Source organism: Balaenoptera acutorostrata, chromosome 9 (assembly GCF_949987535.1).
Source record: "Balaenoptera acutorostrata chromosome 9, mBalAcu1.1, whole genome shotgun sequence".
NCBI classification, from domain to species: domain Eukaryota; kingdom Metazoa; phylum Chordata; class Mammalia; order Artiodactyla; family Balaenopteridae; genus Balaenoptera; species Balaenoptera acutorostrata.
Window position 1 is genome coordinate 101,342,515 of NC_080072.1, and position 23,928 is coordinate 101,366,442.

Sequence of the window (23,928 nt, forward strand, 5' to 3'; positions counted from 1 at the left end):
CACACTTTTAACTGTAGTTCTACTCTTACAGTTCCCGAACTCCGCATCAAGATGCCTTGGGGTGCCACAGTGAACGCACGGGGGGACCGTGGGATAGTTTAAGTTTTTTTTTTTTTTTTTTAATGTTTCTTCTGATTCTTTTTTTTTTAATTTTTTTTAAATTAATTAATTTTTTATTTTATGGCTGTGTTGGGTCTTCGTTTCTGTGCGAGGGCTTTCTCTAGTTGCGGCGAGCGGGGGCCGCTCTTCATCGCGGTGCGCGGGCCTCTCACTATCGCGGCCTCTCTTGTTGCGGAGCACAGGCTCCAGACGCGCAGGCTCAGTAATTGTGGCTCACGGGCCTAGTTGCTCCGCGGCATGTGGGATCTTCCCAGACCAGGGCTCGAACCCGTGTCCCCTGCATTGGCAGGCAGATTCTCAACCACTGCGCCACCAGGGAAGCCCGGATAGTTTAAGTTTTCGAGGGAAAAACTGTGATACTTGACGTCTGTTGGTCACCCTGTGAATTACCATCTTGAGTTAGTTCACGGCTTCAACATTAGCTCATGCTATATGTCTTTTGCTGACGTATCTTTGTGAAGCTGGATTTTTGGCAGTTGATGTGATAAAAAGCAAGTAAGAAAATCAGGTTGGCACAGGAAATGATGGTAGTGATATCTGATTAGATTCCAACGTTTGAGAAGATGTGCAGTGCCCAAAAGGTGTCTATATACTATTATTAAGTAATTTTGGTTATTTAAGAATGAAATAAAATTTTATGTTTTCTTTCCATTTATACACACACACACAATATTATTTCAAACTGCTGCTAAGTTATTAGGACATATACTTATTAAGTTTTTGGACTTAACTATGTTAAAAAACAAACATTGGATTTCTTCTGACCTGAGGCTGTTATAAAAAAAATTACTGAGATACCAGTTGTGCTGGGAACCAAGAAAGTCTGGGGACCTGTGCTGTACAGCAAAGTGATTTGCTGGGGAACGTCTTTTAAAATTCCTCCCTGAATATAATTTAGGATTCTACAGTTTTCCCTACCTGTGGCTTCATCTGAAAAGCTCATGATACTAAAATGTGCTATTTGATCCCATTCAGTGTTACCATTTGCTTAAGTGGCTCCTTCCTTTTCCCTGGGGAGAAGTCTGTGATCCTGGTCCTCGGCTTCACGTGACACCCCACACCTCCGTTTTCATTTCTCTAGGGGATCTAGGGTGTGTAAAGTAGGCAGGCAAAACGAACTCGGAAAAAAACAGTAGTACTCATTTTTGGAGAAACCAAAACATTTTAGTTAGACAATTACCTGGTCTTTTGGATTTTTGAATTTCATTTGTCCATGGTTAAATATATTGACTCTCTTGTATGCTGTATCCGTGGTCCTTGGGAAAATTATTTTGCAGACTCTTGTTCTAGAATGTACCTCTAGATTTTTTTTTTCTTTTCCTTTTTTTTTGTACTTGATTTTTCTTCCGTATTTGGCAACAGGTCTGGACTTACCACATCGAGTCTAGCTTTGGAGAGAGGCAGGTTATAAGTAGGTGCAGATAAACACCTAGGTGTTGTTTCACTGCACGATATAGGTTTTGGAGCATGTGGTAGGGGTCCAAACCTTGGTTAAATAAAATGAATAGTATTGTTAAAATCCAGCTGCTTATTTCCCTGACTGATCAATTTTTTTATGAACTGTACAACAATTAGTAATCAGCTTTTAGTTTCTGCTTCTGATTTTAGGTGGTGACAGGAAAGGTGAGTTGGCAGATATTTCTTTGAGACTCAACCTAATTTGCTCCAGTTTTCATTTGCTGAACTTTGATGCTAGCAAGACAGATATTTGTTAGAGAGATCCTTTTGTTATAAAAATAAGTATATCTAGCAAATCATGTCAGTTTTTACCTGTAACATAAGCACACATAGAGATACCCTATCTAGAACACCAGACAAGGCTAAGTAACATTTGACAGTCACTTTCTGGCCAGGAGAATCAGGTATGACCCTACAGCAAAAGGCATTGTTTGCAGAACTATTAAAATCTGAACATAAGTGATGGAGGCCAGTTTGAATAACCTGAAGTCTTGCAGAGGACACCTGAAGACTTGTTGTACAAATGCAGACTGCTTAAAAAAGTTTAAGGTGACTCTTTTGGTGTTTATATCTCATACGTGTTGTACATCTGGGAGCTTATCAGTGAGACTTTCTGACTTCTGAGTCTTAGTGTTTTTTCTGACAGAGTTGCTTAAATCACATTTGAAATACATCTTCACTGACTTAGAAAATAAGTACCGTGAAATCATTTCATTCTCTTTCATTCATTTGAATGACATGAGAGAAATTCTAGGTAACATGAGAGAGTGATAGCTTTCCTATCTACTTGAGTTGGCACTGATTTCTTTTTTAATTTTGATTGAAATATAGTTGATTCACAATGTTGTGTTAGTTTCTGGTGTACAGCTAAGTGATTCAGTTATATATATATATATGTGTGTGTATATATATGTGTGTGTGTGTGTATATATATATATATATATATATATATGTATATATACACACACACACATGCACTTTTTTAGATTCTTTTCCATTATAGGTTATTACAAGATATTGAGTGCTATACAGAAGGTCCCTGTGCTATACAGAAGGTCCTTGTAGGTTATCTATTTTATATATGGCACTGATTTCTAATTGCTATTCTCTGAGAGCCTCAGAAGGAGTTTTTTCTTAGGATTTTTCTCTTTTCTTCCATGAGAGGCATTTACGTGGTTCAGACGATCACGTCCACCTGGGGGAGTGTGGGGACAGCCAGGCTGTGGCTCGGGTCTCCTTTGGGCCAGATCTCCTTCCTCTGTGCCGACGGCAGCATGGGCCCAGGAGGCCTCCGTGTCGTGTCGCGTGCTGACGGCTCCTGAACTTGCGTCCTGTAGCTCTCCCAGGGCTGCTCCCTCCACCTGGCCCAGCGGCTCAGCCAGCTACTCAGCCTCCAGCTCCGAAGGATGCCCATCCTGTCCAAGGAGTCGGCGCCCGGTCTCGTCATCGCCACGGGTAAGTTGGCTTGGCCTGTTCTCACTGACGGGTTAAGCTATTGGCTTACGTGCAGCCAAATACACAGTGACCGCTGCCACCTAGGGCAATACTGGCTGTTCGTGGTTCTGAGACATCTTAGCTGCTAGATGACTCAGAATTTCTGGTTGAGCAAGGTGATTATCTGACGTATTCTTGACATTAAAAATAATTACTCTGCTTGCATTTTAGGTTCGGTGGGAAAGAACTTGGCAAGCAAGACAAACGTGTACATCTCCAGCAGTGCTGGAGCCCGGTGGCGAGAGGTCAGCCCCCTCCCTCCACAACCCCTGCCCTTGTTTGTGGGAGAATGTGGACTGTGCCTTGACATTTCAAGGACACACATGGCTGGTGGTGGACGCCAACGACGCCAAGTATGGTTATAAAATAAAGAGAGGTACCCGGAGTCACACTGACAGGGTCGGCTGCACTGATGTGTATTCACACCCTGTGATGTGGGCTTGTGATTTTGCTAAAAATGTTACTTTGAATCTGAAACAGACTTTTTAAAAAACAGCTGTGAATTTGTGTAAATATCCCAAGATAATAAGTTTCGTAAGGATAAGGCAGTGTCTGTTTTGTCCCTTCTTTACTCCTGGGACCTAGCAGCGTCTGGCACGGACACATGGTGCTCAGTAACTGTTTGCTGAATCCATCAGCAGATTGTAATGCATTTGTAGCGGCGTCAGGTCTGACCCTGGTTACTTACTTATTTTTGTATATTAGCGAGGTTAAAGCCAAGCCCCTGCCCCGCCCTCTTCCCTGACTGGCTGTACTGGGCAGGGGTCCTCCATCTCGCTCCGTGCTATGGCAGACTCTGTGCTGTGGAAGGAGCCTGTTTTTGCCTGAAGGTTGTGTGACTAATTTGGATCCTTAGGAACTGATTGTACCAATTCTGAAGGTGGGGCCAGTTCTCTAGTCCCCAGATGCTAACTCAGCCTTGGACATTAGAGAATTCCCAAACTTGTTAAAAAAAAAAAAAAAAGTGTTTTTCACCAGTCTGCCATGAGGGAGACAGGCATCTGGTCTCATTCTGTAGGGGCCGCTGTCAGGGACGCTGTGCTGTGTGTGCAGGGAACTGCTGGGGTAGAACTCACCGGATCTCTCGCGGGCCAGACGTGACGTCAGGAGGGCTGTGGGATTCTCGGGAGAACCAGCAGACAGCTCCCGTCCTCATGGTGCCCTTCCTGGGAATGCAATACGTACACTTTCAGAGTGAAATACATAGTATGTGAAGCAGTAGTAATACCCAACGTTTGTTTGGGTCTTGGCCTGTCACATACCTTATCTCGTTCGAGGTAGGGCTCTCTGTCCCTCCATAGATTGTGTGTGTGTGCGTGCGTGTATGTGCATGCGTGTGTGTGTGTGTGTGTGTGTGTGTGTGTAAGGACTACACAGCTGTACAGTATGGTAGGGAACATAATTACGTATTCGGATGAGGGAGATCGTTAAGGCCAGAGTAGTCAAAAAGTGTGAACACTCTGGAATTTTCGGGGCATCCTTGTCCAGCTTCCATGGGAAAGATTAAGCAGCGGCTTCCCTCTTCCCTGGAGCTGGACATTCCTTTTGAAATTGGGTGTCCTCTCCTCTGCGGATAGGCCGGTGGTTTGTTTGTACCTTCTGATGTTGGTGTAATCTGGGGTTTGAACGTCTGCAAGTGATTTCCCTCTGGGGAGAAGGCAGTGTCTTGCTGCTCCTCCAGTGAAGTGGTGTCTGGCTAATGCTGGGGCAGCTGTCAGCACCTCCCGCCAGGCACGCCCCATGCCGCCAAGAGGCAGCCATCGCACCAGGGACCTTAGTTTTGGAGCTAGCAGGGACTAACTAGGGGATGAAAAAGTTGAGACTGTCTGTGTGAGCAGGCATCTGAGTCCCCATGGGCAACCTTCTCTTTAGAGGGACAGTCTCGGGTGTGTGACGGGGATAGATGGTGGCCAGGGAAGAGGAAATGGGATTCAGTTGACAGATGCTGCCTAGAAAACTGATGACTAGAATTCTTGTTCCCCTTCTCCTACTAATAAATTGTGCAAATTCTCAGATCCACAGAGTTCCTTTTTTGCACTTAAAAAAAAAAAAAAACTTTGTTGAGGTACAGTAAACTGCACATAGTTAAAGTATATAATTTGATCAGGATTGATCACCATCACTACACCTTCACCCACACCAAAATTAAGACAGCTGCATCACCCATCAAAGTTTCTTTGTGTCCCTTTGTAATTCATTCCGGTCTCTACCCTCATCCCTCCAGATTATTAGCATTTTCTAGAAATCTGTGTAAATGGACTCATACAGATGCAGTCTTTTGGCTTTGAGGTTCATTCATGTTGTTTCATTTATCAGTGATTCTTTCCTTTTTCATTGTTGATCCATATCCCATTGTGGGGATATTCCACAATTTCTTTATCCATTCATTGATTGATGGACATTCTAGTTTTTGCTGATTACAAATATAGTTGTTATAAACATTTAATTGCATGGTTTTTAGGTGGACATATATTTTTATTTCTCTTGGGTAGATACTGTAGGAAGGAATGAGTGGGCAACCTGGTAGATATGTCTAGCTTTTAAAGGAATTACTAGATTATTTTAAAGTATCAAATTGTTTTCCAAAGTGGATGTACTGTTTCATGTTTCCACCAGCAGTGTGTGAGCTCTGATTGCTTCAGGTGCATGCCAACACTTGATATGGTCAGTCTTTTAAATTTTAGACATTTTATTAACTGCATATGATATTTCATTGTGGTTTTAATTGGCATTTCTTTGATGACTAATGATGTTGAGCTTCTGGTTTTTTTTTTTTTCTTTTTGATGTTGAGCTTCTTTTCATGTGTTCATTGGTCATTTAAAACTTTTGTGAAGTGTCTGTTCAGATCTTTTATATATTTTAGAGTTGTGTTTGTCTTCTTATTGAGCTGTAAGAGGTTTTTTTTTTTTTAATATATTCTGAATTTAAGTCTTTTAGGTGTGTTATAAGTTTTTTCTCCTAGTCTGTGTCTTGCTTTTTTGTTTTCTTAATGGTGTCTTTTGAAGAGCAAATGTTTTTAATTTTGGTGAAGTCTAATTTATCAGTTCTTTTCTTCTATGTTTTATGTGCTTTGTTGTTCTGAGAAATGTTTGTCCTTCCCAAGTTAGCAGAGATTGTCCCCTATGTATTCTTTTACAGGTTTTATAGTTTTAGGCTTTAGGTTTAGGTTTATGATCAATTTGAGTTAATTTGTATATCTGGTGTGAGGGAAGGGTTGATACTCATTTTTTCCTTATAAACATGCTATTGGTCAAGCACCACTTGTTGAAAAGACTTCTCTTTTCCACATCAAATTGCCTTGGTACCTGTTTGAAAATCAATTGGCCATATGTGTGGGTCTCTTTCAAGACTTTCTGTTCTGCTCCATTGATCTATATGCCTGTCTCTTCACCAAAACCAAATTGTCTTGATTACTGAAGACTTAGAGTAAGGGTTGAGATCAAGTGTGGTAAGTCTTGCAATTTTCTTCTTTTTAAAAATTATGTTGACTTATTCTAGGTCCTTTGTCTATCTGCATAACATTTTATTTTTAAAATTTTTTTTAAATTAATTTTTATTGGAGTATAGTTGCTTTACAATGTTGTGTTAGTTTCTACTGTATAGCAAAGTGAATCAGCTATATGTATACATATATTCCCTCTGTTTTGGATTTCCTTCCCATTTAGGTCACCACAGAGCATTGAGTAGAGTTCCCTGAGCTCTACAGTAGGTTCTCATTAGTTATCTATTTTATATATAGTATCAACAGTGTATATATGTCAATCCCAATCCCCCAATTCATCCCACCCTCCTTCCCCCTTGGCATCCATACGTTTGTTCTCTACGTCTGTGTCTCTATTTCTGCTTTGCAGGTAAGATCATTTATACCATTTTTCTAGATTCCACATATATGCATTAATATATGATATTTGTTTTTCTCTTTCTGACCTTCTTCACTCTATGACAGTCTCTAGGTCCATCCACATCTCTACAGATGACCCAATTTCATTCCTTATTATGGCTGAGTAATAATTCCATTGTATATATGTACCACATCTTCTTTATCCATTCCTCTGTCGATGGACATTTAGTTTGCTTCCATGTCCTGGCTGTTGTAAATAGTGCTACACTGAACATTGGGGTGCATGTGTCTTTTTAAAAAAATTTTTATTGGAGTATAGTTGCTTTGCAATATTGTGTTAGTTTCCACTGTACAGCAAAGTGAATCAGCTATACATATACATATATCCCCTCTTTTTTGGATTTCCTTCCCATTTTGGTCACCACAGAGCATTGAGTAGAGTTCCCTGTGCTATACAGTAGGTTCTTATTAGTTGTCTATTTTATACATAGTATCAATAGTGTATATATGTCAATCCCAATCTCCTAATTCACCCACCCCCCCCTTCCCACTTGGTATCCATATGTTTGTTCTCTATGTCTGTGTCTTTATTTCTGCTTTGTAAGTAAGATCATCTGTACCGATTTTTTCACATTCCACATATATGCATTAATATATGATATTTGTTTTTCTTTTTCTGACTTAACTTCACTCTGTATGACAGTCTCTGGGTCCATCCACGTCTCTACAAATGACCCAGTTTCGTTCCTTTTTATGGCTGAGTAATGTTCTATCATATATGTGTACCACATCCTCTTTATCCAGTCCTCTGTTGATGGACATTTAGGTTGCTTGCATGTCCCAGCTATTGTAAATAGTGCTGCAATGAACATTGGGGTGCATGTGTCTTTTTGAATTATGGTTTTCTCTGGGTATATGTCCAGTAGTGGGATTACTGTGTCATATGGTAGTTCTAATTTTAGTTTTTTAAGGAACCTCCCCACTGTTCTCCATAGTGGCTGTACCAATTTACATTCGCACCAACAATGCATGAGGGTTCCCTTTTCTCCACACCCTCTCCAGCATTTACGGTCTGTAGATTTTTTTTATGATGGCCATTCTGACCAGTGTGAGGTGATACCTCACTGTAGTTTTGATTTGCATTTCTCTAATAATTAGTGATGTTGAACATCTTTTCAAGTGCCTCTTGGCCATCTGTATGTCTTCTTTGGAGAAATGTCTATTTAGGTCTTCCACCCATTTTTTGATTGGGTTGTTTGTTTTTTTGATATTGAGCTGCATGAGCTGTTTGTATATTTTGGAGATTAATCCTTTGTCAGTTACTTCGTTTGCAAATATTTCCTCCCATTCTGAAGGTTGTCTTTTCATCTTGTTTATGGTTTCCTTTGCTGTGCAAAAGCTTTTAACGTTAATTAGGTCCCATTTGTTTATTTTTGTTTTTATTTCCATTACTCTAGGAGGTGGGTCAAAAAAGATCTTGCTGCAATTTATGTCAAAGAGTGTTCTGCCTGTGTTTTCCTCTAAGTTTTATAGTGTCTGGCCTTACATTCAGGTCTTTAATCCATTTTGAGTTTATTTTTGTGTATGGTGTTAGGGAGTGTTCTAATTTCATTCTTTCACATGTAGCTGTCCAGTTTTCCCAGCACCACTTATTGAAGAGGCTGTCTTTTCTCCATTGTATATTCTTGCCTCCTTTATCAAAAATAAGGTGACCATTTGTGCATGGGTTTAACTCTGGGCTTTCTATCCTGTTCCATTGATCTATATTTCTATATTTGTGCCAGTACCATACTGTCTTGATTACTGTAGCTTTGTAGTATAGTCTGAAGTCAGGGAGCCTGATTCCTCCAGCTCCGTTTTTCTTTCTCAAGATTGCTTTGACTGTTCGAGGTCTTTTGTGTTTCCATACAAATTGTGAAATTTTCTGTTCTAGTTCTGTGAAGAAAGCCATTGGTAATTTGATAGGGATTGCATTGAATCTGTAGATTACTTTGGGTAGTATAGTCATTTTCACAGTATTGATTCTTCCAATCCAAGAACATGGTATATCTCTCCATCTTTTTGTGTCGTCTGATTTCTTTCATCAGTATCTTATAGTTTTCTTCGTACAGGTCTTTTACCTCCTTAGGTAGGTTAATTCCTAGGTATATTTTTCTTTTTGTTGCCACATAACACTTTAGAATCAGCTTGTCAATTTCTATAAATCCTGTTGGGATTTTTACTGGGATCACATTGAATTATAGATCAATTTGGGGAAAATTGACATCATAACACTACTGGGTCTTCTGATCCATGAATGTGGTGTGTTATGCCATTTTTAAAAAAATTTCTCTTAGCAATATTTTATAGTTTTCAATATGGAGGTCTTGTATACTTTCTTTTTGTTAGCTTTACTCCTAGAGATTTTTTTATTTTTTGGTATTACTGTAAATGGGACTTTCTTTAAAGTTCATTTTTCAGTTTTTGCTATAGTATATAAGAAGACAATTGATTTTTATATATTAACCTTATATTCTGCAACCTTGCTAAAATAATTCATTAGTGTTAGTAGTTGTTTTGTAGATTCAGTATAAGCAAGCAGTCGTATCATCTGCAAATAGGGACAGTTTTATTTCTTCCTTTCTGATCTTTACTTATTTTATTTCTCCTTTTCTCTCTTCCTTCTCTTCCCTTCCCTAATATGTAATAATATGGTAATATGTAACATGGTGTATTATGTTAAAGGAAAAACTCTTTTCCCTTACTCTCAGAATACTTCTGATACCAAATGTGTGGGAGTTTTCCCATCACAGCAAGCAGTACTCCAACTCTCCAGACATCCACTGGATGTCCTACAATTCAGTCAGGACACATGCTAGCTGGAGTTGGCACAGACCCAGAGTCTAAGGGCTCAGTCTCACAAGACTGCCCCACCTGACCCCACTTCAGACGCCAGTTGCAAGTCTCAGGTTGTCACCTGTACTTCTGACTGACCAGCTATAAACTGGGGGTTCCCACGACCCACTCTTCGGGTTCAGTAATTTGCTAGAATGGCTGACAGAACTCAGGGAAATATTTATTTACATTTACCCATTTATTATAAAGGATATTTCAAAGGATACAGATGAACAGCCAGATGAAGAGGTACATAGGACAGGGTCCAGAAGGGTCCCAACCATGGAGCTTCTGTCCCCGTAGAGTTGGGGTGTGCTGTTCTTCCAGCATGTGGATGGATGTGTTCACCAACTTGGAAGCTCTCTGAATCCTGCAGTTTAGGGATTTTTTTTTTTACTAATCATTTGACTTTATGTATTTATTTTTTAAATTGAAGTATAGTTGATTTACAATGTGTTAGTTTCTGGTGTACAGCAAAGTGATTCAGTTTTATATATATATATATATATTCTTTTTCATATTCTTTTCCATTATGATTTATTACAGGATATTGAATATAGTTCCCTGTGCTATACAGTAGGTCCTTGTTATTTATCTATTTTAATGGAGGTTTCATCACATAGGCATGATTAATTATTAACTCACTCTCCAGCCCCTCTGTCCTCCTGGGAGGATGGAGGTGGGGCTGAAAATTTCAAGCTTCTAATCATGCTTAGTCTTTCTGTTGACCAGCCCCCATACTGTCCAGGAGCCCACCAGGAGTCTCCTCATTAGGACAAGAGACTCTCCTATCACCCAGGAGGGCTGTAGGAGCTCTGTTTAAGACACACTCCTTACAACGTCCTTAAGACACACATTACAACGGTTTTAGGAGCTCTGTGTCGGGAACTGGGGTCCAAGACCAAATATTAAAAGAAAAGGTGCTCCTATTGCTCTTCATCACTTAGGAAATTACAAAGATTTTAGGACCTCTCACCAGGAGCCCAGACAAAGACCAAAGTTTATATTTCTTCTTATATCACAGTATCACAAATGTAATATGTAATATGGTGTACATTAATTGGTTCTTGAATATTAAACTATCCTGGAATTACTGGAATAATTCTTGAACCCTACTTAGTTACAATATATTATCCTTTTAATATAAGGTTAGTATTTTTTTAATTAATTAATTTAATTTATTTATTTTTGGCTGTGTCGGGTCTTTGTTGCCACACACAGGTTTTCTCTAGTTGCGGCGAGCGGGGGCTACTCTTCGTTGTGGTGCGCGGGCTTCTCATTGCGGTGGCTTTTCTTGTTGCAGAGCACGGGCTCTAGGTGCGCAAGCTTCAGTAGTTGTGGCTCACAAGCTCAGTAGTTGTGGCTCACAGGCTCTAGAGCGCAGGCTCAGTAGTTGTGGCACGCGGGCTCAGTAGTTGTGGCGCACGGGCTCAGTTGCTCTGTGGCATGTGGGATCTTCCCAGACCAGGGCTCGAACCCGTTTCCCCTGCATTGGCAGGCGGATTCTTAACCACTGTGCCACCAGGGAAGCCCCTGTAAGGTTAGTTTTGATTTGCTAGTAGTTTTTAAAAGGTTTTTGTGTTACTTATGAGAGATATTGCTCGGTAATTTTTTTTTTTTTTTGGTAACGTCTTTGTCAGGCTTTGGTGTTAGGGTAAAACAAACTGAGCAGCAATTCTTCCTCTTTTATGTTCTGATAAAGTTTGTGTAAGAGTGGTGTTTTTTTTTTCTTGAATCATCTACCAGTGAAGCTATCTGGACCTGGAGTTTTCTTCTTGGGAATGTTTTTGTTTAGAAATTGTTTCTCGGGCAGATAGAGAACTATTCAGATTTTCTGCTACTTATGTCCATTTTGGTGAGTTGTATATTTTTAGACATTTGTCCTTTCATCTAAAGTTATTGAATTTGTTGGCTTAAAATTACTCAAGGTATTTTCTAATGTTTTAAAATGTCTGTAGGATTTGTGGTAATAACCCGTTTTCATTCCTGTTATTGGTGATTTGTATTTTTTTCTTCTATTTTTCTTGATTAGTTTAGTTAGTGGTTTGTCAATATTATTGATCTTTTCAAAGAACCTGCTTTTGGCTTTAATTTTCTGTTTGTCTGTTTTCTATTTTGTTGATTTCTCCTCTGTAGTATTACCTTTCCCTTATCCTTGTATACTTTGGATTTACTTTGCTTTTCTATTTGTAGCTTGTTAAGGTATAACTTTAGGTTATTGATTTTTAGATCTTTTCTTATGTAGGCATTTGCAGCTCTGATTTTCCCTGTAAATACTACTTTAGCTGTATGCCACAAATTTAGATGTGTTGTATTTTTGTTGTCATTCAGTTCAGAATATTTTTTAATGTCTCCCTTTAAAATTGAGATGTAATTCACATGCAATAAAATGTACCATTTTAAAGTATATGGTTCAGTGGTTTTAGGTATATTCACAAATGATGTGATGTGCAGCCATCACCACTATCTAATTCCAGAACATTTTTATCACTTCATAATGTCCCTTTTGCTTTTTATCTTTGTCTGATAAGTTATTTAGAAAAGGGTTGTTTAGTTTTCAGATATTTGATATTTTCATAGATATCTTAATTTCCTTGTAGTCAGATAATACATTTTGTATGATTTCAAGTCCTTTAAACTTAATGGAACTTGTTTTGTGATCCAGCATGTGGTTTGTCTTGGTGAATATGTCATGTGCATTAGCAAGGAATGTATATTCTGCAGTTGTTGGATGCAGTGTTCAACAGATGTTATTTATATGAAGGCGGTTGATACTTGTTCAGACCTTCTACATAATTTGGGGCTAGTTCTATAAATTGCTATATATTGCAGTTTGGGGGGGGGCTAGTTCCATAAATTGCTATATATTACAGTTCTGTAAATTGTTGGTGGTAAAATCTCCAGCTATGATTGTGGAATTGTCTTTTTTTCCTTTAAATCCTATCAATATTGCTTCATGTATTTTTACGCTCTGTTATTATGTACATATTTATAATTATTTTTTCTGATTTATTGTCCCTTTTATCGTTATGGAATATTCCTCTTTATCTATGGTAATACCCTTTGTCTGGAAGTCTTTTTTATCTGATATTGAAAGTCACTTTAACCGTCTTATGTTTACTGTTTGGATAATATATCTTTTACTATCCGTTTACTTTCTACCCATCTGTGTCTTTACATTGAAGTGTTTCTTATAGGCAGCATATAGTGAGGGTCTTTTTAATTTATTCTGATAAGCTCTGCTTTTTAACTAAATGCTTAGACCATTAACATTTAATATAATTATTGATATGGTTGGATTTAGATTTAATATTTTATGTATTTGTTTATTTAAATTTCGTTTTTTTAAATTATTCTGTTCCTCCTTTATGGCCTCCTTTTGTATTATTTAGGTATTTTTAGTATTCTATTTTTATTTAAATATTATCTTTTTGATTATATTTCTTTGTATTATTATTTTTTTAGTGGTTGCTCTAAGGATTACAGCATATATATTTAATCTTTCATAGTCTTTTTTGAATTGATACTGCATTTAACATAATATTACACTTAACATAAAATTTAGAAACCTTGCAACCAAATAAATCCCTTTTCTCTTCTCCCAACTTTTTTGTTTTCATTTTTTATCACATTGACACATATTGAAAAACTCAGCAATGTCTTTGTTTTTGCTTTAATCATCATATGGATTTTAAAGAGCTTAAGAGGAATAGCAGTCTTTTATATTCACCCAGATATTTACCATTTCCCTTGCTCTTCCTTCCTTCCTGAAGATCCCTGTTTCCCTCGGTAAATTTCACAGCAGCCTGACGATATGCCTTTAGCATTTGTTGTTGAGCAGATCTACTAGCTATGTGTTCTCTTGGTTTTCCTTTTCTTGATTTTCCTTCATTTGAGAATCCCGGTAATTCACCTTCATTCCTGGGGGATGTGTTTGTTTGATATTGTATACTGGATTGATAGTAATTTTCTTTCCATAGAGGCATACCTCATTGTATTGTGCTTTGTAGATATTGTATTTTTTACAAATTGAAGGTTTGTGGCAACCCTGCATCAAGCATGTCCATTGGTGCCATTTTTCCAACAGCATTTGCTTGCTTTGTGTCTGTGTCACATTTTAGTGATTCTTGCAATATTGCAAACTTTTTCATTATTATTATTATATTTGTTATGGTGATATATGTTCAGTGATCTTTGATGTTACTACTGTGACTTGCTGGAGGCTCAGATGACGCTTAGCTTTTTTTTAAATAGCAGTAAAGCACTTTTAATTAAGGTATGTACATTGTTTTATTTAGACATAATGCTATTGCACACTTAATAGACCACAGGATAGTGCAAACATAACTTTCATAAGCACTGAGAAATCAAAAAATTCATATGATTCACTTCATTTTGGTATTTGCTTTATTGTGGTGGTCTGAACCACAATATCTCCAAGGTGTGTCTATACCTTAAAGATGTGCTATCTTCCGATGGGAAATCTATAATCATTTGTTACCACTTTCTGGTATGTATTGTGTCATTTTCCTTAAGACGCTTTGATATTTTTTCCTTATCTTTGGTTTTCAGCAGTTTTGTTCTGATGTCTCTAGGTGTGGTTTTCTTTGTGATGATTGTTTCTGGGGACACTGATCTCTTGAATCTATAAATTTATCTTTTTCACCAAATTTGGGAAATTTTCAGCCATTATTTTTTCAAATGTTTTTTCTGCTTCAGTCCCTTTCTCTTGTTCATCTTGGCCTCCAATTACACATAGACCTTTTGTTATTGTCCCACAGTTTCTTGGGGCATTTTTCCTTTAAGTCTTTTATTCTGTGTGTTCTTTAGAATAGATCATTTTTTTAAAAAAATATTTATTTATTTATTTATTTTTGGCTGTGTCGGGTCTTAGTTGTGGCACGTGAGATCTTTTGTTGAGATGTGAGGGCTCTTTGTTGTGGCGCTCAAGCTTCTCTCTAGTGTGGCATGCAGGCTTCAGAGCGCGTGGGCTCTGTAGTTGCAGCACACAGGCTCTCTAGTTGTGGCATGTGGGCTTAGTTGTCCTGCGGCATGTGGGATCTTAGTTCCCCAACCAGGGATTGAACCCTTGTCCCCTGCATTAGAAGGCGGATTCTTTTTTTTTTTTTTTTTAACATCTTTATTACAGTACAATTGCTTTACAATGGTGGGTTAGTTTCTGCTTTATAACAAAGTGAATCAGTTATACATATACATATGTTCCCATATCTCTTCCCTCTTGCATCTCCCTCCCTCCCACCCTCCCTATCCCACCCCTCTAGGTGATCACATAGCACAGAGCTGATCTCCCTGTGCTATGCGGTTGCTTCCCACTGGCTATCTATTTTATGTTTGGTAGTGTATATATGTCCATGCCACTCTCTCACTTTGTCACATCTTACCCTTCCCCCTCCCCATATCCTCAAGTCCATTCTCTAGTAGGTCTGTGCCTTTATTCCCGTCTTGCCACTAGGTTCTTCATGACCTTTTTTTTTTTTCCCCCCTTAGATTCCATATATATGTGTTAGCATACTGTATTTGTTTTTCTCTTTCTGACTTACTTCACTCTGTATGACAGACTCTAACTCCATCCACCTCACTACAAATAACTCAATTTTGTTTCTTTTTATGGCTGAGTAATATTCCATTGTATATATGTGCCACATCTTCTTTATCCATTCATCTGATGATGGACACTGAGGTTGAGAAGGCAGATTCTTAACTACTGGACCACCGGGGAAGTCCCAGAATAGATCATTTCTACTGTTCTGTATTTATCTTTAAATTCACTAATTCCTTTGTCATCTCTATTCTGTCATTGAGCCCATCAGTGAATTTCCTATTTCAAATATTTTATTTTCCTGTTCTAGAATTCATTCCTTTAAAAAAAATAGTTTCCACTTCTCTGGGAAGAATTCTTGTCTTTTGCTCATTTCAGGTGTGTTTTCCTTTACCTCATGGAACACAGTTATAAGAACTGTTTTAAAGTCTTTGGTAATTTCAGCGTTTGGATCATCTTGGAATTGGCACCCATTGATTGTCTTTTCCCTGGAGAATTGGAAACTTTTTACCGATCCGTTTGTATGTTGAGTAATTTTGGATTGCATCCTGGACATGAAATGAAATCTTCTGGAGGATGTTGCTGTTTTTGTTTTAGCATGTAATGAACCTGTGCAGATTCGGACTGTAACTTCTGTCTTGCATTCTTTGGAGATCTCAGTTCAGATTGCTAAGTCTTTTCTGTGCTAGTTTGGGTCTGTTCCACGAACATACAGTTTAGGGGTTAGGCTGAAACATATGTGAGTCCATCCACAGAATTAGAGGGTTTACTTCCTCATGCTCTCCCCTCTGGGATTCCATCTACATTCTCTCCATCATGCAGGGGCTTCTTTTCCTGACTCCTTAGGCAGAAATTTTCCTTTGAAGATTTAGCTGCCTGGCTGGGACTAACGTATTCTAGGCTGGGGCATTCCCTCAGGGCACAGGTGTACCAGGAAACCCCAATTGTTTGGGTAGTTTCTCCAGGTTTTAAATCCCCTTCATAAGCTGCCTTATTTTGTTTACTTTTCAGCATCCTTGGGTAGCTGTCTTTTTGTATTGAATATTTTGTCCAAATTTTTTAGTTGTAATTAACAAGAAGGATGGGCTGTAGTGGGCTTATACTGTCACAGTCAAACCAGAACTCGAGTTGGTTAATTTTTAATAGCTGCTTGGTGAGGGTCAGAGATGTGGGTTTGACTCCTGCCTCTGCAGTTTACAGTCTGCCACTTTAATAGGAACTCCAGTTTCTTCATTTGGCAAAAAAATATTGGGACGTGAGAACTTGCTCTGCCCAGCCCCAGGGATGTGTGGATCAGATGAGATAATGGCTGTGAAGTGCTCTGGAAACGGAAAATTCGTATTCAGGTGGTTGATATCCCTGCTGTGTGTGTGCATGTGTGTGCCTGAGTGTCTGTTCACGTGTGTGTGTGGTGTGTACCATTTATGCCCGGCCATCTCCATGGCAGTGACATCAGCACTGGCTCTCTCTCTTCAGGCTCTTCCTGGACCTCACTACTACACATGGGGAGACCATGGCGGGATCATCATGGCCATCGCCCAAGGCATGGAAACCAATGAGCTGAAGTAAGTGTCTCTGATGAAGCTTTTTAACATCACACTGTTCTCCCAGAAATTTAACTCTGTGATTATAAGTGGATTATCTCTGTAGCACTAGGTTATTGACAGCACAATTTGTGCCTTGGGAAATTACTTAAATTTTTCTTGTTTATTAAGTGGGAATGATAATCTGCCCTTCCTATCTCAGAGAGGAACAAATGAAATAATTTTACTGATTTGAAAAAGCACAACTCTATATAAATATAAATTAATAATGACTTAAAAATTAACTAGAGGCTCTTCAACTTGTCTTTCTTTGCTTTGTGTGTGACACACAGAATTACTCATAGAATGAGTAAGAATAATAATAAATAATAATGATACGTGAGTAGCAATTTCAGAATACATATTACTTGATAGCCAAGTGACTTTTACTGTGATACCTTTGGTTTTGGGGTTCTTGCAGATAGACCTGGAAAGGACATTTGGGGTTAATGACTTCATTTTCTAGATGAGAAAACTGAGGCTCAGAAAGGTAAAGTAACTTGCCCAAGATCCTCCCCTTTGTTAATAACAGACAAGACTAGCACTCAGGTCTTTAAATTACGTTCCGTACTCTTTGCAGTATATTCCTCTGAAAAGCAAAAATGTCAACAGTTAGTAACCTCTGCTTTCTTGAGTCTGATTTTTATCAGAACCAATTCTTTCATTATTTTTGTCTGAGTTAGGACAGCAGTTAATTTTGTTAACATTCGATCGGGATAGACTATCTCTCACTTCTTGTTTTTGGGCTGAACCCATGAGACAGATTGCTAAAGGAAGGGGAGAGGGCTCCTATAATCATCTTGTTTAATGCAAGGGAGAAAGCTTTCTTTTCCTTGGCTCCTTTTAGAAACAGGGCCAGCAGCAAGAGAGAGAGGTGGGTGGTTTGAAAAAAGAGCTCTTAGCTGGTTTCCCCTGTGGTTAATTGGACATGTGCTGAGCGACCTGGCCTCCAAGAAGCAGAGAGAAGCAAAATCCTGGTGTTCTGCTCTCCACCTGGCTGGTCTCTGGTCTGTGCAGCTCTGGTCAGCGGCTGCTTTAGAGCCAAGAGTCAGAAGAAGTCCTGTTTGTACGCAACAGACTGTGTCCCCATTCAGATTGACGTTTGCTCAAATGAGGACAGTCACAGGGTACATGCTTCCCACATTCGTGTTGTCATTTATTTATCCATTAATTTATTAATTCCCATCTCACACATCTCGCGAGCACTGATGGTGCCTGGTGATGTGTATCTAAAGAGACAGAGGATGTTTTCCTTCACTGTCAAGGAGTCCATCCTCTAGTGGTGAGATACACAAGTACACAATGCGATGTTCGGGACGCTCCTTGAGAAGTACGGTAGGGGACGTAGTTTGGCTCCCTAGGAATACATTTCATTCTGTGTGTGGCAGTCAGACTGCAGAGACAGTTCCTGATTTTCCCTGTTAAACTCTCCTCCAGATTACATTTGCATTCCAAGCTGGCTTCTCTGGAGTAGTTAATGTGATTCTGGTCCTCTTACACCATCTGTCGGTGCATATGTGCTTGGGGAATGCAGCGTCATTGCTAGCTAGCTGCAGGAAAACATGATCAGGAAAATAGACCTGCTGCCAGAAAATCACAGTGCCCTCGGCAGACATTGAACAATGATTTTGGGGTGGTAGACTTTAAGGATATGGACCCTCTAGCATCCCTCTATTTGCACAGGTCATGTGGAGGTGTCTGTAGGTATGGTTCAAATAAAACATTTGCAAATATGAGAATATGTTCAGGCCTCCTATTGACAGGTGCGTGTGTCCCAAATATCAGTCTGAGCTTACCCAAAATCTGTGTAGTCTAGCCACCTGGCATTTGTATATTGCTCACAGAGTTGTTTTTTTTTTTTTTCTTGCTTCTCCTGCTGCTCTGCTTTTGACCTGTGTGCTATCAGCTTCATCAGAAGAGAAGCAGGAAATAAATATTGTAATTAGTTCAGATCCTTAAACCACATGAGTGAAAGCTGCTTCTGACTCACTTGGATTTCTATTGCTGGTCTAGGACTTCAGACACATCTAAGTCTGGTCTCCCCAGCCATGGCCATGGCTCCCTCCTTTGAGTCTCATAGTATTTATTGGCGGCTGTCTCATTGATTTGGCACTCATTGCATGCTGCCTCCTTTTGTTAGTTACCTTTTCATTATATGCCTGGTTTCCTCAACTCATTAACAAGGTCTTTGTAGACAAGGATTTCTATTCTATGCAGGCTAGCAGTCACTTAGTAAATATTTGATTGTTCAAATAAATAGGTCATGCACACTTAGTCTTCCAAGATTGCTTATTTTTTTCCTGGTTTATAAAACTGGAAAGGATGGGGTAGCGTGGCAATCACACAGCCCCCGAGGGTGGGGGCACTTCCGTTATGCTCTGTTGTAAATGATAGTCCCTGGAGCTCAAACGTGAGTAGGGGTCCCCGGATGTGTGCAATCTGGTGAGAATGTGACTGTCAAGAGTTCAGGTCCACGCTGGATGGAAATGGAACATATTTCTGTTAAGCATCATTTCAGGTCAATTACGCAAACATTTGTTGAATATCCGCAAGGAGCCAGATGTTGTTCTAGGAACCGAGGATGCAGAGGTGAATGAGGCATCCTTTGGGAGCTGTCCAGCCCCACTGTGGCTCTGAGATGTTTCTGAGCCAGCTGGAAGGAGAGGCCGGGGGAAGAGCTTTCCGACCCAAAGCTTATCCAGCCTTAGGGAGGAAACCGTAACAACAGTAACCCTAGTGAGAGGTTTAGTGGGGACAGAGGGTGGAACATTGCTTAACGTAAGAGTTAAGTTTTGGGGTGGTTTTTTTTTTGGTTGTTCTTTTTCTTTTTTTAAAAATTTATTTATTTATTTAGGCTGCATTGGGTCTTCGTTGCTGCGTGCGGGCTTTCTCTAGTTGTGGCAAGCAGGGGCTATTCTTTGTTGTAGGCTGCAGAGCATGGGCTCTAGGCACGCGGGCTTCAGTAGTTGTGGCTCACGGGCTGTAGAGCACAGGCTCAGTAGTTGTGGCTCACGGGCTTAGTTGCTCTGTGGCATGCGGGATCTTCCCGGACCAGGGCTCAAACCCCTGTCCCCTGCATTGGCAGGCGGATTCTCAACCGCTGCACCACCAGGGAAGTCCCTGGTTGTTCTTTTAAATAATTCATGTCTTTCTCTCCCTGATTAGCATAGTTAACTAAGAGTTCATGATTACTTGTTTCAGCTTCTGCCTTGATTCTCCACTGAGGCTGTTTTCTTTGTTGCTGTTAATTGAAATTGAGAGTAAGAAGTGGAACGCTTTGTTTTGCTCCTGTTTTCTACATGTGTGAAATGAATAAACAAGAAACCTCTTCTGGGAGTGACTTACCCCTTCGTTCAGCATGCTGTCACCGTGAACCTGCTCAGGGGATGCAGGTCATTCTTGTTTAGAATCAGTGTTTTTCAGAGAAGGGGCTGTTGTGTTTTCGCACTCTGACCAAAAACGGACCCAAACCCAAGCTTGTCGGCTTGATAGTGAGGGATGAGATCAGTTTCCGTTTCTTCCTGGCGGTTTGCCTGTCAGCATAATGATATTGGTAGTTACTAATAATACCTTGGACTTTCCCCAAAGCATCTTTCCTCGTAGTAGATTTCAGATTTCATAGGGCTTCCCTCCGGGGAGTCCTGAAAAGCCACTGCGAAGACTAGACCCAGCAGAGCAGCTGTCTTTTCTGGACCTGAGTTCTGGAAGCAGCTTCACAGTTCTGGAACGTGGGAGATGACGGTTAACCTGTCCTCGTGGCTGCGGAACCTCCTCTCCTAGTAACTTACCTGGCTGGTTGCAGAGAGAGCCAGCCCCGCCCCCACTTCGTTCTCACCCCCGTGTGGTGTCTTTGGCCCTGTGAGTTATAGAGGAACAGGTATTCTTATCAACCTTTAACTGTTGAGAAACTGAGAGATAGGGTTAGAAAAAAAAAGAAAATACAGTGCAGTTCATTTAATTTCCTTTAACAAAAAAGCATTAATTAATGCCCCTCTGTGTGCCAGGGGCAGAAAAGTGAGTAAGAGGTCTTATTCCTGATGAACGGCAGCCCTAGTAGAAGATGCTCGCAAAATCAGGTCATTTAAATATAGTAGGTATGTTACTGAACCAAACTTGGGTCCACTTGACCATCTACTGACACCGGGTTGTAGTGAAGGAAAGTGCAGCGTTTATGGTAAGGCACCAATCAAGGAGTCCGGGACAGCTAGTGCTCAAAAAGCCCGAACTCCCTGATGGGTTTTAGCAAAGCATTTTTTTTTTTTTAAAGATTGATTGATTGATTGATTGATTGATTGCTATGTTGGGTCTTCGTTTCTGTGCTAGGGCTTTCTCTAGTTGCGGCGAGCGGGGGCCACTCTTCATCGCGGTGCGCGGGCCTCTCACTGTCGCGGCCTCTCTTGTTGCAGAGCATAGGCTCCAGTTGCGCAGGCTCAGTAGTTGTGGCTCACGGGCCTAGTCGCTCCGCGGCATGTGGGATGTTCCCAGACCAGGGCTCAAACCCGTGTCCCCTGCATTGGCAGGCAGATTCTCAACCACTGCGCCACCAGGGAAGCCCTAGCAAAGCATTTTTAAAGGCCAGGTGAGGGAGGGGCGTCGCAGGGTATGTGATCAGCCCTGCACAGTTCTCTGATTGGTTGATGATGAGGTAACAGGATGGTACCACAGGGGTTAACATTATCAATCCTTAGGCTCCAGTAGACTCCGTGCTCATGGTCATCAAGTAGTTAGCGTCTTCCAGTTGGTGGTGGTTTTAGCATCTATAAAACAACTCAGGAAATGTGCATCATATACTGTTATCTAGGTATGTCAGAGAGGAGCTATAGCAGAGGACCTAGGGGAGGGGTCTGTCCCATAGGGCCCTGCTCCGTTATAGGTGTAAGATAGAGGTGAGCACAGGGTGCGGGGCGGCCACAGAAGGAGGGCCAGTAATGCTATCTGCGAGACAGGAGAAGGCTTCTGGGAGGAGAGGAAACTTGAGCTGAGACTTCAAGGGTAAAAAGCAATGTTGGAATGCCACCCCAGGTTTAGAAAGAGCTTGAGCAGAGACCAGCATGAATCAGAGTGCAAGGTGCAGCTCTTTAGTATTGACAGAATGTAAATCTCAGGGTGGTGGGGGGTGAGGAATGAGGCTTGCAGTAGCTGTGTGGTCAGGGGCCAGGTCCCCTGAGGACCTTACACGCCACACCAGAGACATTAGACTTTGCTTTTGAAATGATAGGGTCCCTCTGAGGGTTTAAAAATAGGGGAATGACACGGCTAGTGTAGAAAGATGGCTCTGGCAAGTTCAGGAGCATGAATTTAAAAGGACCAAGGCTGGAGGTGAGAGGTGCTGCTTAGGTGGGAACCAAGCATTTTGAGGACTAAGTGTTCAGGACTTGCTTTTTGACTAGACGGTGTCGGGGGGATGGGGGGGTGACAGGGCAAGATGATTGTATCACTCATAGAAAAGCAGAGGAAAAGGAGTTGGCCTGAAGGGCCATAGGATGAGTGCAGATGTGGACAAGTTGAACTGAAGTGGCTGTGGGATGTCCACGGGGAGATCCCCAGCAGGGATCTGGACATATTACATCATCTGGTTCTGTCTTCCACTGCCCGTTGCAGGAATTTTCTCTCTGTCATCTGTGATGGATGATCACCCAAGTCTTTGCTTAAATAATTCTAGTGATGGGGACTTTGCCAAATCAAAAGGAGCTTCCATTTCACTTTGGACAATTTGTTGTTCATTTGTTCATGCACTAAGTATTTATTCATCCATTCCTTTATGAATGAAAGTTCTCAGGTCAGAGAGCCCAAATTCTCCTCACTCCCGTTGCTATGCAGCGGGCTCAGCTTCCAGGAGATACATCCAGCAGATATTTTCTCTTCTGCCTGAAAGCCTTTCAGATGCATGAGGACCCTTCCCTCTCCTCTTGAGAGCATCTCCTATTCCATGGCAAACAGCCCCCGTTCCTTCCCTCCTGTGCTGTAGCATCCTGAATCTACACCCTCTAGCTTCTCCTTTGGGCCCTCCTCACAATGTCAGAGCTTTAAGATGTGGAGCCCAGATCTATCCCCAGCAGCCTGAAACATGCATCACATTGGCGTTGATACCAGCATGATCCTAGACACTCAATTTCTGTTAATAAAAACCCTAAGACAGTTTTTTTTTTGCCCTATATCATTACCCTGTTCTGAAATCAAGAGTTACCCTGAGAAAAGGAAACGGGTTTCATTTATTGTGACTTGTGTGTGAAACAGTTTGAGCTCCCAGCTCCGACTTCCTTCATGTAAGTTCTCTCCAATCAACTGTTTCATACTCCATTCTTGAAACAACTTTTTCTTAAGGGAAATAAAGTTACTTTTTCTCATCTAGTCTTGAGATCTTTATCTGTTCTCATGGTTCTTTTAGAGATTATTAAAAGGAGCTCTGCAATCATACCTTTAAATCTTTCAGTTCCCTAGAATGTGCTTTATTTTGCATTCATTTTCCTTTGACTTCCGTGTTTTTTTCTGCTTTGTCCAGTTTGAAGATCATTCTCTTTAATAAAGACAAAACCAAAATAGAAATTGACTAACTACTTCTGCCTCTTTTTCTGTCTTTCCTATTTATACCATTAACCATCAGATGGATGAGCCTATTCCATTTCTAATTCTTTATAGAACTTGCTGGGTAACCAACCCACGTCTCACTGCCCACTGATCTCCCAATTATTTTGGTAATTTGAAGCATAATCCTTGACTTATTTTGAGTTTGAGGAGTTTGGCCACTGTTTCTGCAGATTACTAGCTGTAAGAATGACAGCTAGAATTAATTAGCAGATCGCTACTGCTCTGTAAGTTTTTGCCCTTGGTTAATATGACTCTTTGCTCATCTTGAATATGTTTTTTTAAAAGTCTGAGCTCATCAAGGACCTTTCTCTCCAGCCACACATTGGTGTTTTAAATTGAGTGTCTACCACTGCTTCACTTAGTTAGTGTATCTTTGGTTGTATTATGTTATTATTATATTATAGTCCCA

The 23,928-nt window shown here is 40.3% G+C and overlaps 1 protein-coding gene across 3 annotated transcripts in view; it reads left to right on the plus strand.

The window, feature by feature from the left end:
* Positions 1-23,928, plus strand: part of SORL1 (sortilin related receptor 1) — a 162,136-nt gene that overhangs the window by 54,354 nt on the left and 83,854 nt on the right. For all 3 annotated transcript variants that reach the window (XM_057553490.1, XM_007196698.2, XM_007196697.3), the window contains exons 10-12: positions 2,916-3,033; positions 3,244-3,317; positions 16,825-16,913. In XM_057553490.1, the coding sequence (XP_057409473.1) occupies positions 2,916-3,033; positions 3,244-3,317; positions 16,825-16,913 (281 nt within the window). The remainder of the gene's footprint in view (positions 1-2,915; positions 3,034-3,243; positions 3,318-16,824; positions 16,914-23,928) is intronic.